Consider the following 15,152-nt stretch of genomic DNA (forward strand, 5'->3'; position numbering starts at 1 on the left):
CTCTTAAATAAATACTAAAATTTTGAAAATCTGTTCTAATCATTGTTTTTAATACATATTTTAATATAATCTCATGATCCACGGACGCGAACTCAACAAATTTCAAGGACTAAGATGAATACCCTAAATAACTTTAAGGGTTAAATTAATATAAAAAATGATGGTGACGAAATTGATAAATTAAGTTTACTACCGGAACAAAAGTTAACCTTAAGCCTTTCTTTCCATTTATGTAATTCAAACTCCAATATAAGCATTAGACACGAGTGTTTTTCCAACAAGGGTTCTTTTTTCTTTCAATTTTCATGAATTTTGAGAGATCTTTCTCGTAAATATGTTAACATAAATCATGCATGATACATACATACATACATAAAAAAAAAACTAGCATAACAAAGAAAAATACATGACTATTTTAATACTAGCATGCTTCCTGCATTCTCTCATGGTAGAATGGAAGTATTTCTGCTATGATTTTCTTGTTAACAGGCTTTAACCCCATTAGGAAAATGGCTTGATGACGATGACGATGATGATGATGATGAGATCACTTGAGGTTGATAGCAAAGCTTTGAATTATTCCAAGCCCTGAACCTTCTCCCCATTTTCTTGTAAAACCCTTCTGAGAACACAAGCTTCCCAGTCAGATTGTTTCCATTAATGTAAAGAGCACCCAGACATGGAAGACTTGCAAGCTTTGGAGAAAGATTTCCAGACAGATTGTTGTCATTTAATCCCAAATATCTCAACTTTTTCATCTCTGGCATGGACTCTGGTATCATCCCTGTCAATCCCAGATTTGAAAGATCCAAGATCTCCAAATCCTGCAAGTTTTCCCATTGAATTCCCATGAGATCACCCCCCAGAGGGTTGCTTGATATCACCATCTCTTTCAAGGAGACGAGCTCTTGAAATGACTGAGTCAACCCACCTGAGAACTTGTTTCTACCAAGATCAAGAAGAGTGACATTCTTCAATCTTCTGATTCCTTCTGGTATCTTCCCCTCGAGGCCATTGTTGCTCAAGTCAAGCTTTAACAAGGAAGTGAAATTGCTCCCAAAGCTCAACTCCAATGGCCCTGATAGATTGTTTCTGCTGAAATCCATTATCAGCAGCTTTGTTAAACCTGCCAGACTTGGTGGAACTTGGCCAGTGAACTTGTTTCCAGCAAGCACAAGCTGCTTCAAATTCACCAGGTTCCCTAATTCTATAGGCAATTCTCCGGTTAATCCATTGTCCAGTAACACCAATGATTGGAGCCTTTTAAGGCAGCCGATGGGGGCTGGAATCTCACCAATGAGACCTCCATTGGATCTAAACTCAAATGATTCTAAGCTGTTTGAGAATCTTTCCCAGTTTGAGGAAGGGATTGTAATGGGGTTATCTCTAGGCGAGAAGAAGCAGTTGAAGAAGGAGAGAGATCTTAGGTGATTTAACTCAAACAAGTGGTGGGTGAACTTTGCTTCTGTGCTACATTGCAGAGAGTTGTCAAAGACCAGACCAATGTTTAGAACTGTGATGTGCCAAAAACCATCAACAAGATCACAGTAAACTCCCTGCATTTGTAAGAATTTTGAGTAAAAAGTGTCAATTTTTACATAAACAAAGATGCTTGAAATTCATACATACAAAAAAAAAACATCTTCAACAGTGACAATAGCTGCCAAAAACTCAACTTGTAATGCCCTTTTTAACGCTATTGGTTGCATGCAAGTTTCCTACTGATTCCCCAAATATTCATATCCTACGTTTGTATTCAACATATATATATATATATATATATATATATATATATATATATATATATGATTCTTCAAATATATGACATATCTGTATTCGAGACATACTCATTTAACCTTCATTTATAGTCTGGATAACAGGGATGAACATAGAATTTAAAATTTTCAGGGACGACCGCCCCTACTGACTTCTTCCGGTCTATCCCTGCTCGATATCATATCAGAAAGATACATGAAAAAGAAGAAGAAAGTGATGTATTTTAAACCTGAATAGGTGTCCATCCACAAGGGTCAGGGTAGAGATCCGAGCCATTCCAAGAGTTCCCCACAAATCCCTGAATGGCACCATATAGTGCATCTTGTTCTTCCTTCACCATTGGAGACACAGATGAAACTTGGTCACCGTCATCTTCACATTCACAAAACACAAGCGACCCAATAAGCAAAAACAGAAGAAGATGAAGAAGACTCCTGTTGATCACAAGGACATTCTCCATGGCCTAAACTTCCTATGTAAGAAAAAAAACCCAAAGCACAAGCAACAACACAAACAGGTTATAAGCGATCAGCTCAACAATACGAGAAAAGGGATTACAAGTAATGCTAACGGATTGTTGTCAGGGTTTTCGGTTTCATGAAGTTATTAGGGGTTCAACTGAAAGCACAAAACTTGTTGCAAAAAGGAAGGGCAAAGACAACAAAGTTTAAGCACTGGTGCAGGCGCCAAAGGGTGCATTTAACACAGTTTAATGGAACCGCATAAAGTAAACCAAAATGACAGCTTTTTAAGCGGAAAAACACACACAAAAGGAAGCCAAGGAGAAACCTATAAAGGCTAAAAGACTTTAAATGGCCCTTCGGTTATCGCATTGTTGCCCCCATGGTGCTACTAGTTAGCTTAGGCCACAGGGTTTCTTTTTGGTCTACTTTCTGCACAAGCATCTGCTTTTGTGGCTAATCAAACCGTGTTATGAAAGTAGTACTAAATGCAGCTTAATTGAGTGAAAATTTTGAAAAAAAAATATGTGGAAAATGCGTTGTTAGAGTTGATGGAGGCCATAGGGCTTATATGCATTTGTAGAGGACCATTCTACCATGCATGCATGCATTCGGTGTCTGCAATGACCAGACCAAAGTATAATATGTAGGTGGCAAAATTAGTGAAATAGTAGCTGACCCTAGGGATGAGGAGAGGTAAGGTAGTAAGTTGCCCCCAACAACAGATTGAGAGCAACTTCTGTGGAAGACCTCCCGGCAGTCAGAATTATGAATTGCTTACTATGGGACTTGATCCCACTACCACAAGGTTAAGAGCCTTGCGCTCTACCAATTAAGCTGGACGGGCAATTCAAATGGTATTCTTCACAAGTTATTTAGGAGTTCGTGGTATTTGTTAAATTTGCTTTTAGAAAGCATTACCAATGGAACCTTTAGTAGAATGAGATATTAAATATCTTAGTCAATGTAGGTTCAAATCCCGACGTTTATGAATGAAGTAAATTAGATTAACAAATCATTCTCACATTTATAATATCCGATTCACATTTATAATATCCGATTTAGATTAATTGATCAATGAATAAAATATTAATAATTAATTATGGTCAATATACCTCATAATTGTATGTTATCACACAATTAACATGAAAGTGTCGACGGTAATTATAACTGCGGGAAGAGTTTCAAACAAATAATGCAGAATTTTTGTTATAATTTTGGTCACCAAAATTCAAAAAAGTTTCAACCAAATAATGCAGAATTTTTTTATAATTAAAATTGAACAAAACTGAAACCAAAGGGACCAATACGGAAATTTATCCAAAAAGGAAAAATGGAACACAGGGCCATTTAATCATCTATTTTAGCTGCACCATGCAAGTCTGGGAAATGCAATGTCTGACCATATATTCTGTACAATAAGGTGCTCAATATCTAACGACTTTCAAACAAGCTGCATAAGAGAGGAACGTTTCCGATCTCAATAACCCCTCAACTGAGCATCACGACTGGTTAACGGAACATACCGGACCGACGTCTCACTTCGGATACTAATCGAACCATCCAAATTTTTATCCACCACTTTCAAGTCTTGGAACATGTTTCCTACAGGAATTACCATTCGACCACCAGGCTTCAGTTGATCGAGGAGAGGCTGAGGTATTTCCGGTGCTGCTGCCCCGACATGTATGGCATCATATGGTGCACATTCCGGCCAGCCTTGTCTTCCATCTATGATACACGGCCAAAGCATCAGTCATAAGCATTCGACAAAACAGACAACGAGCTCGTTTCAATTCCAAGACAACTGAAAAACTGGCTTATGACTTCCTAATCCTGCATTCTCTTGTAATAAAACCGAAAGCATACAAGGAGTTATTGAGTACATACCGCTGGCATGCAGTGAAAGAGAACCTTCTTTCAACAATGGTGCTGCAGCACTTTTTTCGATAGTTTGTATGGAAGAAGCAACCAATTCGGGAATATGTTCCACACCGACAGCGCGACCCTGTGGTCCAACCATCAATGCAAAGCAAGCAGTCAAGTATCCGGTTCCTACAGTACAGATGCAAGACCAAAATAAAAACCTGTCCTTTAAAAATTAGGGGGGGAAAGAATGGACTGCTGATCGATTCACTAAACTCTTCTGGAATGCTGGAACTAGATGCAGCCATCGAGTCTCGTAATTCGACCCTTTTCTTGATTGCCATTGACAGAGTGGGATTTACCCTGAGAGAGTAAGTGTAGCACATTTGGCTTTCCAGCATTCCATCCGAGTTATACAGAAGAAAGAAACTGAAGATGTGTGGAAAATACGTGATCGTATCAAAAAAATTGTGGAATGCAAAGAGACCTGAGCCAACGTCTAAAGCGTGCACGCCGGGCTGCAAATTTTCCTCCAATAATTGAAGACAGGTAGCATGCATATGTGGTGCGGAAATGGTGGCGTTGTAACCTATTGGCATCGGACTATCAACATAAGCCGATGTCCCATCTGGTACAAATAACCCCCTATCGATAGTCTCCATCACTTCAGCAACCTTCATCGATGAAATCACTCCATAACGCCGCAAATGCTCGACCATTTGTTTGTTCTTGTTGATCCCACTTCCGCTCCAAAAGCGCTACAAATAATTCAACAGAAAAACCAAGCACAAAATCACTATCGAAATGAACGAAACAACACCGAACAACATAAGGGTCTCTCAAATTCTCAAGGTAAGTCGAAAACAAAAACTAAGCAGCCTCTGACATAGAAGCTGACCAATAAATCATCTGAATCGACATCGTTCCGACTCAGACGGCCTTCATATCAGGGGCAGTCACAGGCTGAGTTCATCTATCCAAAGTCCATAGACATCATTTCGAGTCACACATCTGGAAATTTCAAATCTCCATATATTGTAAGTATTTTCTTTCTATTCTCTATCGATGATCTAATTTTATACCCTGAAATTCTATAATTTCGCAACCTAAATTTCTAATATAACCCCTTAAATTCGCATATCAACATAGAATCGTGTATCCGTCCCAGTTTGAAATACTAACGTTCTCAAAAGACCAGCACAGCAAAGATCAAATTGCACAATATGTTGATTCAATCCCCAGATTATGAGTAGCCCACAAAACACAAGCAGGTTTTCATTGTAATTCATTGATAATCAAGCTTTACCATAAACTTTTACTAAAACAACAACAAATTCATCATTTCTGGAAAGCCCAAACATAATCGAAGAAAAGAAAATATGAAAGAAGTGATCAAGGAAGGAAAAGGGTACCTCCATCCTGAAGAAGAGACAGTTACCCGTGAGGAGAAGGTTGAAGTTAGGGAGGTTGAGATTGTTAAAAGAGAGAGGGCGAGCTTGGAGATGGTGATGGTGAGGATTGAGCAAGGTAGTGTAGCTTAAGAGTTGCTTTATTGGCGGCGTACAATAGCGGCATCCATACGCTATAACTGTGGATAGATTCATCATTTTTTTTTGGATTTTCCTTTTTTTCTTTATTCCCTTTCTATGACTTTCTCGCCCTTTCTCTCACTTTCATCCATTAATATATACACTTGTCGTCTCCACCTCTGCTCTCTTGGTGATGAGTGTTGTCGGCCGAATCAGCTCGCCTGTTCTGCATGGATAACGTAATTTTTGGGCCTCAATTCTATTTTAGCCCAAAGTTTATAAAATCCTGCTTCAAGGCGTCTTCATCGTGCTTGGTTTCGGCTTGAAGACGTGTAGAAATCCCGACGTCTTCGACAAATCACAGTATTTACACAGCGTCTTCACCGTTTACTGTAGCAAACAGCCTATCCTCGGAAATAATTCCCAGGACGTATTATCTGGGGAATTAAAAAATTAGGAAATATTATCCCAGAACTTTGGCCTTATTTACCTTCGTCTTATAATCCTAAATTAATGTAAAATTCTTTAAGTTTCACATTGTATAACTCGATCTTATCCTATATAGAGGTAGATCCAGTTACAGGGTCGTGGCTAGGTTGTCGGGGGTCCTGTATAAATTCTTAAAAGGACCCCTATTTTCTAGATATATTCGATTTCGGAGCAACAACAGTGACGTTTTTTTGAAAAACGCCACAATAGGACCATCTAGGGTAGTTTTTTTATTAAAAGCCGCAACAATAGTGACGTTTTTTTGAAAAACGCCGCAATAAATCCAACTATAGTGGCGTTTATTAGAAAAACTCCACTATAGATATACTTTTTTAGGCCCCAATTTTTTGGGGGCCTGAGCGGTCGCCCATCTCGCACCGCCCCAGCCACGGCACTGTCCAGTTATACAATATATAACTTTCTAGTTATATATTGATTTAAGATTATCAGATGAGTGTAAATTGATGTTTGATATTAAAAGTCGAAAATTGTGAATTTTTTATGAGAAGAAAAAAAATGACCGTATTCGTCAATTTATATTTATTCAATAATTTTAAATTAATATAAAATTTAATAATTTTATAATATGTAAGTAAATTCAATATATCCTCGTATAACACGAAGATCATATATTTAGCTATCCTAAAAATTCATTATAACAATATCATTATAAATATTAAATCACAATCATATAAACTTATACGTCAAACTGGGATAGATTACCTTAAGACAATCGTTTCATAATAGGTAGTTGTGTCGTACGGTAGCCTAATATACGATTAAAGAAAGACGCTATCGAAAATGTTATTGGTTTTTAATATTTTCGATAACATTTTTGATAAAGCGCTACCTAAAATATTATTTTTTTATCTGAAATGTTAATTTTGCTACCTAATTTCTGGTAGAAAAACCGGTAGAAAAAATAACATTTTAAGTAGCGCCCAATATTAACATTTCCGGTAGAAAAAATAATGTTTTAGGTAGCACTTTACCGGAAATGTTAAAAACCCAATAACATTTCCGATAGCACATTTCCTTAGCCGTATATTAGGCTGTAGTACGGGAGACATCCCCATTTCATAATGGATATATCTTAATCAATGAAAATAAGATTGATATATCAATAAGTTAAAGAGTAAAATATATTAATAGTCGGATTAAAAATTACGAATGCTCCTCTAATTATTAGGAAACTATTTTGTTGAGTTCTTCGACTATTAAAAGTTACAAAATGGTCATTCGACTATTCATACATTCTAAACTCTCTTTTTTTTTTCAGTTTAAAGCTACCGATCGTGTGAGTTAGATGTTAATCTGTTAACTGGATGTGATAAAATTTTATCTCAGAACCGTTTGAGATTTTGAAACATCATGTTGTATTATCAATGCCTCCTATCGTGCCAATCAATTTTTAACATAAAACGATAAGTTTATAATATATGAATAGTCGAGTGATAATTTCATAACTTTTAACAATCAGAGAACTCAACAAAACAACACTCTATAATCGAGAAACCATTTTACAACCTTTAATGTTTTAGGGATTCAACAAAGCATTATCCTATAATTAATGGACCATTTGTATAATTTACCAAAAAAACGATGGTTATGTAATGATTTTTTATGTTTTTTCGGATGATACGACATCGTTTTAAAAGCAGTTTTGAGTTTCATTAAACCTTGAAAAGTCTAAAGCGGCTTCCTCCTCAAAACCCTTTTTCACGACCGCATCGAACCAGACGTCAACAAAGCTAACTTATGCATCCTTAACCCCATTTTTATTCCAGTTTAAAGCTCACTTCTTTCACCATTCTTCTACGCCAAAAATGGCGAATCTCATGCATAAACTCTTCAAAAACAAGTCCACTCAAAGGCTCATCGTATCTTTGAAATCCCCACAACAACTCCCTAAACTCAGTTCTCCACTTATTCCCCACCATGTTTCATTAACCAAACCAGATTCCCTCAACCCCAAACCCCTAAAAGATGATATTTCTACTCAACCTTTGAAGTTTTACCCCAATTTTCCATTTGGGTATTTGTTGAATCCCATTGGCTCAACTGGGTTTGATCCATTAATGGCAATGGAGATCGAGGAGGAGATAACGGAGACCGAAGATGATGCTGGAAAATTTTGGGCTGATAGTGTGAAGAAAAAGAGGAAGAAGAAGATGAACAAGCACAAGTACAAGAAACTGAGGAAGCGTCTAAGAAGAAAGACATAGGCTTTCTCTATAATGGCAAGAACTTCACGGGGGAAGTTGTATTATTTGCTTTGATTTTTTTTCTGAAAGATTTTGGAATTAGTTGATGGACAACTCTTTACTTGATGAATTTGATGTCTTTCGGCAATAATTAGCTGGATTAAAACACACAATTAACATGAGCTTTGCTTATTTTCTTGTATCGGGAGTTTAATTGGTTGTCTAAATTATCAACTTTTGAATGAAATGAGTGTTGCTATGGGAAAGATGCTTATATATTCAATGGGAATGTTCAAGAAGATTATACTAGGCAAATCATTTTCAGATGTTTTCTGATGCTTTTAGTTGTCTGAAGGTCTTGAGTTGATTTTGATTATCTACACGATTCTCACTCACTTTGATTTACATATACTCATTGTGATTTGTGACAATGATATTCTGTTGTCAATTATCAATTTTTGAATGAAATGAGTGTTGCTTTGGTAAGGATGCTTAGATGTTCACTGGAAAAGAGTAAGAAGAGTATATGAGGCAAAATGATTCTCATTTATTGTTTTTTTTTCTCGACTGTCTCGAGCTGATGTACATTCATGATTCGGATCTCACTCACTTTGGTTTTCATAAATTCTGTACGACACTGATATTCTGTTGTTGAATCATTGACTTTTGGATGAAATGTCTGGTGTTATGGAAAGGATGTTTAGTTCACTAGGAAAGAGCAAGAAGTTCATATACGGCAAAATCATTCTCAAATGTTGGTGCTTTCTGATATTTGTTTTCATATTTTGAGGGGCTTGAGTTGATGTCAATTGTTTATATGAATCTCACTTGCTTTGATTTGCATATATTCATTGTGACAATGATATTTCTGTTGTCAATTATCGATTTTGGAATGAAACGGGTGTTGCTTTGATAAGGAAGTATGGATGTTCACTGGAAAAGAGCAAGAAAAGTATATGGGGCAAAATGATTCTCGTTTATCGTTGTTTGCTCGAGTGTCTTGAGCTGATGTCCATTCATGATACAGAGCTCACTCACTTTGGTTTTCATACATTCTGTATGACACTGATATTCTGTTGTTGAATCATCGACTTTTGAATGAAATGTCTGGTGCTATGGGAAGGATGTTTAGTGTTTTCTGATATTTTTTTCATAATTTGAGGGGCTTGAGTTGATGTCAATTGTTTATACAAATCTCAGTTGCTTTGATTTGCTTGTGTTCTTTGTGACACCGATAATTGTCAAATTATCAACTTCCGAATGAACCGGATGTCGATGTGGTACAGATGTTTAGATGTTCACAGGAAAAGAACCAAAGGTTATATCTGGCAATTTCGGTCTCAACTGTTGTTGTTTTCTGATATTTTTCGTAGCTTGATGGTCTCGAGTTGTTCTCATTCGTCTTGTTGAGCTCAAACATTGTATTTGGTTCAGTTTGTATATCTGCATAACCATCATCTCAAATGTTGTTGTTTTCTGATATTTTTTTCGTATTTCGAGGGGCTTGAGTTCATGTTTATACAGATCTCACTCGCTTAGATTTATGTACGCGCTAAAGTCACCGATATTCTGTTGTGCATTGCTGCGACAAGGATGTCTAGACATTCACTAGGAAACAGCAACGAGAGTATACGAGGTAAAACTTCTCTCGAATGTTGTTGTTGTCCGATATTTTTCGTAACGTTAGGCTCTCGAGTAGATGTCCGGTCTTTGTACCGGTCTCACTTGCGTCGATTTATGAACATTCTTTGTGCCACTGATATTTTGTTGTCTAGTTTTCAACTTCTGAATGAAGTGTTGCCATGGCAAGGATGTTTAGGTGTTCATTGGGAAGGTGCAAGGAGAATTATCAGGCAGAATCGTTATCGAATGTGGCTTTTCGATATTTTTCGTAGTATGAAGCCCTCGAGTGGATCACTCAAAGTTGTTTTTTGAAGTTGCAGGTTAACAGTGTGGATTATGGTCGAACAAAACTCGATTCAATTCGGAAAAAAAACTTTTCTTTTGTAATGTCGAGTTATTCAAGTCAAGTCGAACTACTGAGTCTGTTTTCGAGTTCAACTCGAGATCAGATTTTACCAATTCGAAAAACTGAATTTCAAAACGGTGTCATTTTGATCTTTAGTTAAGTACTTTGATTGTTCCTTTATACTCTCATCGATTTATCTTCAAAATCTCTTTTTACGAAATAACATTATAAATATATTTTATAATTTTAAACGATAATTAATTTATTAACATTACAAAATTTACTTACACATGTGAAAAAGAATATAATGAAACATATATGTATATCTTATATGATTAGAGAAAATCGTTTAAATTAAAAGAAATTCGTACCATATTATTATAAATAATTATAATTAAATTTAAACATATACTTAGAAAGGTTATATTGTTAACTTGAATTTTGTAAAATTCGATTCGAAAAACCTTTATATAAAATTTGAATAATATAGGGGACTCGTTAATTCGACTAACTCGATTTGATCAAATACTCGCCCCCAGTATGGATTGTAGAATATTTGTTGAAACATGGATCGTGTCTTTGAGAAATCAACCTCTAAGACTTAGAAGTTGAGACAATTTTGGCCCAATACCGTATGTTGGCTCATTACTTAGGGGATGTTTGTTTACTTCAGAATGATTAAGCGTTGAATGATTCAAATGCTGAATGATTCAGAGACTCTGTATGAATTAGTTCTGAATGTGACATGTTGTTTGATAATGGCTCTGAATCATTTAGAATGTACTTCTGTATTGAATCATTCAGCACTGTTTTGTTGAATCAGTCAGCACTGAAACATTCAGAGGTGAGAAACAAACAGTCTGAATGCTGAACGGTTCAGCATTCAGAGCTGAATGGTTCTATTCAGAGCCAAACAAACAATCCCTTAGTCTAATACGACATCAATTTTTTTTTTTTGGGAATTACAACATTTGTTATAATGATTTGATGAGTTTTTAATAAAATATATTTTTATTAGAATTTGTCACTTCGACGCGACAAAAACTAATAAAAATTATATTTTATTAGAACTCGTCATCTCAATGTGACTAGTTTGAATAAAAAATATTATTTGAACAAACTCGTCACGTGGGCGTAATGAGTTAGTCATGCAATGTAATATTTATTGTAGATCCTAAATTAATTTTGGAGATAGCATAATAAGTTATTTTTTTACCCGCCGGATCTATAGGGCCAATTTTGCCGAGAAATTGAAATCAATGGTAGAATTGTTTAGGGTTCATCCATGGGGTAGAGTGAAAGTTGTATTGGATTAGAGGGGACGTCTTTGATATGGTATGAAGCTTCCACTGTAATACCACCTTGTCCTTAATTTGTCTCTACTGGTAACTTCTTTCTGTATGTTTCGAATATATCCGTGTTAAATATATATTCATATCTGACACTCGTCTTGAATCTAAATGTGTGATTATCTGTTCGTAATCTTTATTAATCATTAATAATATATACACACATTACAAATACAGCTACACGAACTCGAAACCTATAAGAAGAATCATTTCCTCTTTAATATCTGACGCTATTTTATATAGGACCGTGTCCTGTTTTTGGGGTTTGGTTCCCCTACCACTAGAGGATAGTAGGACTTTATGGGTAACTCATTTTGCTGTTTTGGGGCAGCTTTATTGAGGGCGTTACTTAACGGCCAAAAACTACCACAACTGTGGAATCCCATGGCACGTGAAATCAGGAGGCTGATTGGTCCCACATGTATAGGTTAATCAGGACATTGAAGTATGCATTTAGTCCTTTTATAAGTCACCCTTTCCTCTCTCAACTTCACCTCTCCCAACAAAAAAATGGCAATTCCTTCACTTTCTCTGTTCTTCCTCTTCGCCTCCCTTCCTTTCATTTCCTCTTCCCCAGTTAAGGACCCTGAACTCGTAGTTAGAGATCTTAACAGGTAAATAAATGGCTTCGCGTTGTTGTATTTATCGTTATCGCGATCGTGGATGTAACATATGCAATGTTGTTGTTTTGTTTTTGGCAGGGCCATTAATGTCTCTAGGAGGAACCTTAGGCATGCCTCTTGTGGCACTGGCAACCCTATAGATGACTGCTGGAGATGTGACCCTCACTGGTGGAAGAACCGACGGAGGCTAGCCGATTGTGCGATCGGGTTCGGAAAGAATGCCATCGGCGGAAGAGACGGTAAACTATACACTGTCATCGATTCCAGCGACAATGACCCTGTAAACCCTAAACCCGGAACTTTAAGACATGCTGTGATCCAAGAAGAACCATTGTGGATAGTTTTCGCTGGTGATATGACCATAAAATTGAAAGAAGAACTCATCATGAACTCTTTCAAGACGATCGACGGCCGAGGCGTCGATGTTCACATAGCCGGTGGTCCGTGCATTACCATTCAGTTTGTCACCAACATCATCATCCATGGATTGAACATTCATGATTGTAAACAAGGAGGGAATGCTATGGTGAGGGACTCCCCGCGGCACTACGGTTGGCGGACCACATCGGACGGCGACGGGGTTTCCATCTTCGGCGGTAGCCATATTTGGGTGGATCACAACTCTTTATCAAACTGCAAGGATGGGCTGATTGATGCCGTTTATGGGTCCACTGCAATCACCATCTCAAACAACTACATGAGTCACCATGATAAGGTCATGTTGTTAGGGCACAGTGATTCCTACACTCGAGACAAGAACATGCAGGTCACTATAGCTTTTAATCACTTTGGCGAAGGGCTTGTCCAAAGAATCCCAAGGTAACATCAAACTAGTAATATACATACCCGAACACAAATCCGAACCCGAATCGACCGTAATCGTGTCGTTCGCATTTTCAGGTGTAGGCATGGTTACTTCCATGTGGTTAACAATGACTACACCCACTGGGAAATGTATGCTATAGGAGGGAGTGCTAATCCAACCATCAACAGCCAGGGGAATAGGTTCACTGCACCAAATAACATATTCAGCAAAGAGGTGACCAAGCATGAAGACGCGCCGGAGAGCGAATGGAAGCGGTGGAATTGGAGATCGAAAGGCGACCTGATGGTGAACGGGGCTTTTTTCACGCCATCGGGCGGCGGTTCGTCGTCGAGTTACGCCCATGCCTCTAGCTTGGGTGCTAGGCCATCGTCGCACGTTGCCACGATAACGACCGATGCCGGTGCTCTCAAGTGTAAGAAACTCTCTCGTTGTTGATGGAGTTTAAGGTCTAAATATATTGAATACGGTAACCGAGTTCGTAATTTTTTTTAACAACCTTGGTCTGTTGCTATTAGAACATCAAAGACTTCTATCTTTTATCTTTCTCTTTCTCCCGTAGATAGGAGTCTTCTTGCCTTAAAATGAAACATTGGGATCAAAATAACTATTTTAATAAACGTTAGGGGATAATTTTGACATATATCATTAACAAAAGAAAAAAAATCAAAAGTTTACGATGGATTCATTTGAAATTACATTGATAATTTAGGATTAAAATAAAATATTTATAAAATTGGAGACCACTATAAAATAGGAGTCCTAATCTATAGAGCTCTTACATAATTAACTCATTTTCCTCTCAATTCGATACGATCTTAACGTGCATTGGTCACTTATCGTCCTTTTTATTTACCATGAAAGTTAAAACAAACTCTTTCACCATTGGCATAGACTAACAGTCCAACACAACATTACAGCAAAGGAAACACACCACTGTTTGTCTTACGGGGATCCCAAAAACTGTATTTTATGAATCGACTATCCATATCCATCATGTTGTTGAGCTAATACATCTAGGGATGGACTGATAGGTTGAGTGGAAACAGTCGTCTCTTTTGAAATTTTAAAATTATTATATATTTTATATTTTTTCTATGTATTTTCTATTAAAAATCTGTTTTTGCCCTTGAAATTTTATAAGTTCAAGTTCGCCCTTCCAAATAAAATCATGCGTCCGTCCCTGAGTACTTCAAAGCAACTACGGCATCAACAGACATCATTAAAATATGATTTTATCATATTTCAGTCAGCATGTTAACCAGAGGCGGATGCACTAAACCCCATAATAACTAATTGTATCCCAATAATAGGGCGGATGCACTAAGCCCCCATAAGGACTAATTGTATCCCAATAATTTTGGGAAAAATAATTAAATTTAGTTAACGTGTTACGGAGAAAAATAAAATTTTTTGCATACCCATTATTTTTAAAATAAGAAAATTAAAATTTTGAACCTTTCATTTTTAAATTTCTGAATCCGCAACTAAGGTTAACTTCAAGCACAAACTGACATTAATTTTCTAACGAAAAAAGTGTAAGTTTGAAGCATATAAATAATCGAGTGATTATTTTATAACATTTAATGGTCGGATGACTCAACAAAACGACATCATATAATTAGACGATAATTTTATAACTTTTAATAATCGAAACACAACGAAATAATACCCAAATTCTATCCTAAATTGAATTAGGTGCCCTAGATTTTAGAGAGCTTAGATGTAAAAGAGAAAAAGGGAAACGAAGGACATGCGTTATTAGGAACATCTTTTGATGAATATGTGCGCGACTCGCGGCCATATCTTTGACCAAAGTTGCTTTGGATTGCATGCTTTCATGGCCTTTTATTTGTTTATCTATTTATTCATGGCTTAATAAGTATTTAAATTGTGTTAAAACTATGCATTTAATGCTTTTTCTATTTCATTTTTAAATGTTTCTCGTTAAAAAAATCGTTAAGTGACATGTGTTACGTTTAGATTTTTTTAAAATATTTTTAAATAATATTATATTTTTTAAAAAATAAAAAAAATATAAATATTACACGTGTCACTTAATG

The 15,152-nt window shown here is 36.5% G+C and overlaps 3 protein-coding genes across 4 annotated transcripts; 1 reads left to right on the top strand and 2 right to left on the bottom strand.

Moving 5' to 3' along the window:
- Window positions 1-482: 482 nt before the first annotated feature.
- LOC120209610 (piriformospora indica-insensitive protein 2-like) lies at window positions 483-2,163 on the bottom strand. The gene is made up of 2 exons (XM_039208570.1): window positions 2,006-2,163; window positions 483-1,556 (listed from the first exon to the last, which is right to left on the bottom strand). Exons 1-2 carry the CDS (start codon window positions 2,114-2,116, stop codon window positions 483-485), a joined length of 1,185 nt encoding a protein of 394 aa, XP_039064501.1. The 5' UTR covers window positions 2,117-2,163.
- A 1,413-nt stretch (window positions 2,164-3,576) lies between these two features.
- LOC120209651 (protein-L-isoaspartate O-methyltransferase 1-like) lies at window positions 3,577-5,740 on the bottom strand. 2 transcript variants are annotated; one of them, XM_039208597.1, is made up of 4 exons: window positions 5,516-5,740; window positions 4,488-4,861; window positions 4,128-4,324; window positions 3,577-3,968 (listed from the first exon to the last, which is right to left on the bottom strand). In XM_039208597.1, exons 1-4 carry the CDS (start codon window positions 5,708-5,710, stop codon window positions 3,718-3,720), a joined length of 1,017 nt encoding a protein of 338 aa, XP_039064528.1. In that variant the 5' UTR covers window positions 5,711-5,740; the 3' UTR covers window positions 3,577-3,717. The 2 variants fall into 2 exon arrangements, with proteins under 2 accessions (XP_039064528.1, XP_039064529.1); XM_039208598.1 differs by having other exon boundaries at window positions 3,581-3,968; window positions 4,128-4,292; window positions 4,591-4,861.
- A 6,162-nt stretch (window positions 5,741-11,902) lies between these two features.
- LOC120209654 (probable pectate lyase 5) lies at window positions 11,903-13,527 on the top strand. Its single transcript, XM_039208600.1, has 3 exons — window positions 11,903-12,257; window positions 12,345-13,085; window positions 13,167-13,527. Exons 1-3 carry the CDS (start codon window positions 12,154-12,156, stop codon window positions 13,525-13,527), a joined length of 1,206 nt encoding a protein of 401 aa, XP_039064531.1. The 5' UTR covers window positions 11,903-12,153.
- Window positions 13,528-15,152: the final 1,625 nt, after the last annotated feature.

This window comes from Hibiscus syriacus, unplaced genomic scaffold (assembly GCF_006381635.1).
Source record: "Hibiscus syriacus cultivar Baekdansim isolate YM2019G1 unplaced genomic scaffold, ASM638163v2 tig00019423_pilon, whole genome shotgun sequence".
Lineage (NCBI taxonomy): Eukaryota > Viridiplantae > Streptophyta > Magnoliopsida > Malvales > Malvaceae > Hibiscus > Hibiscus syriacus.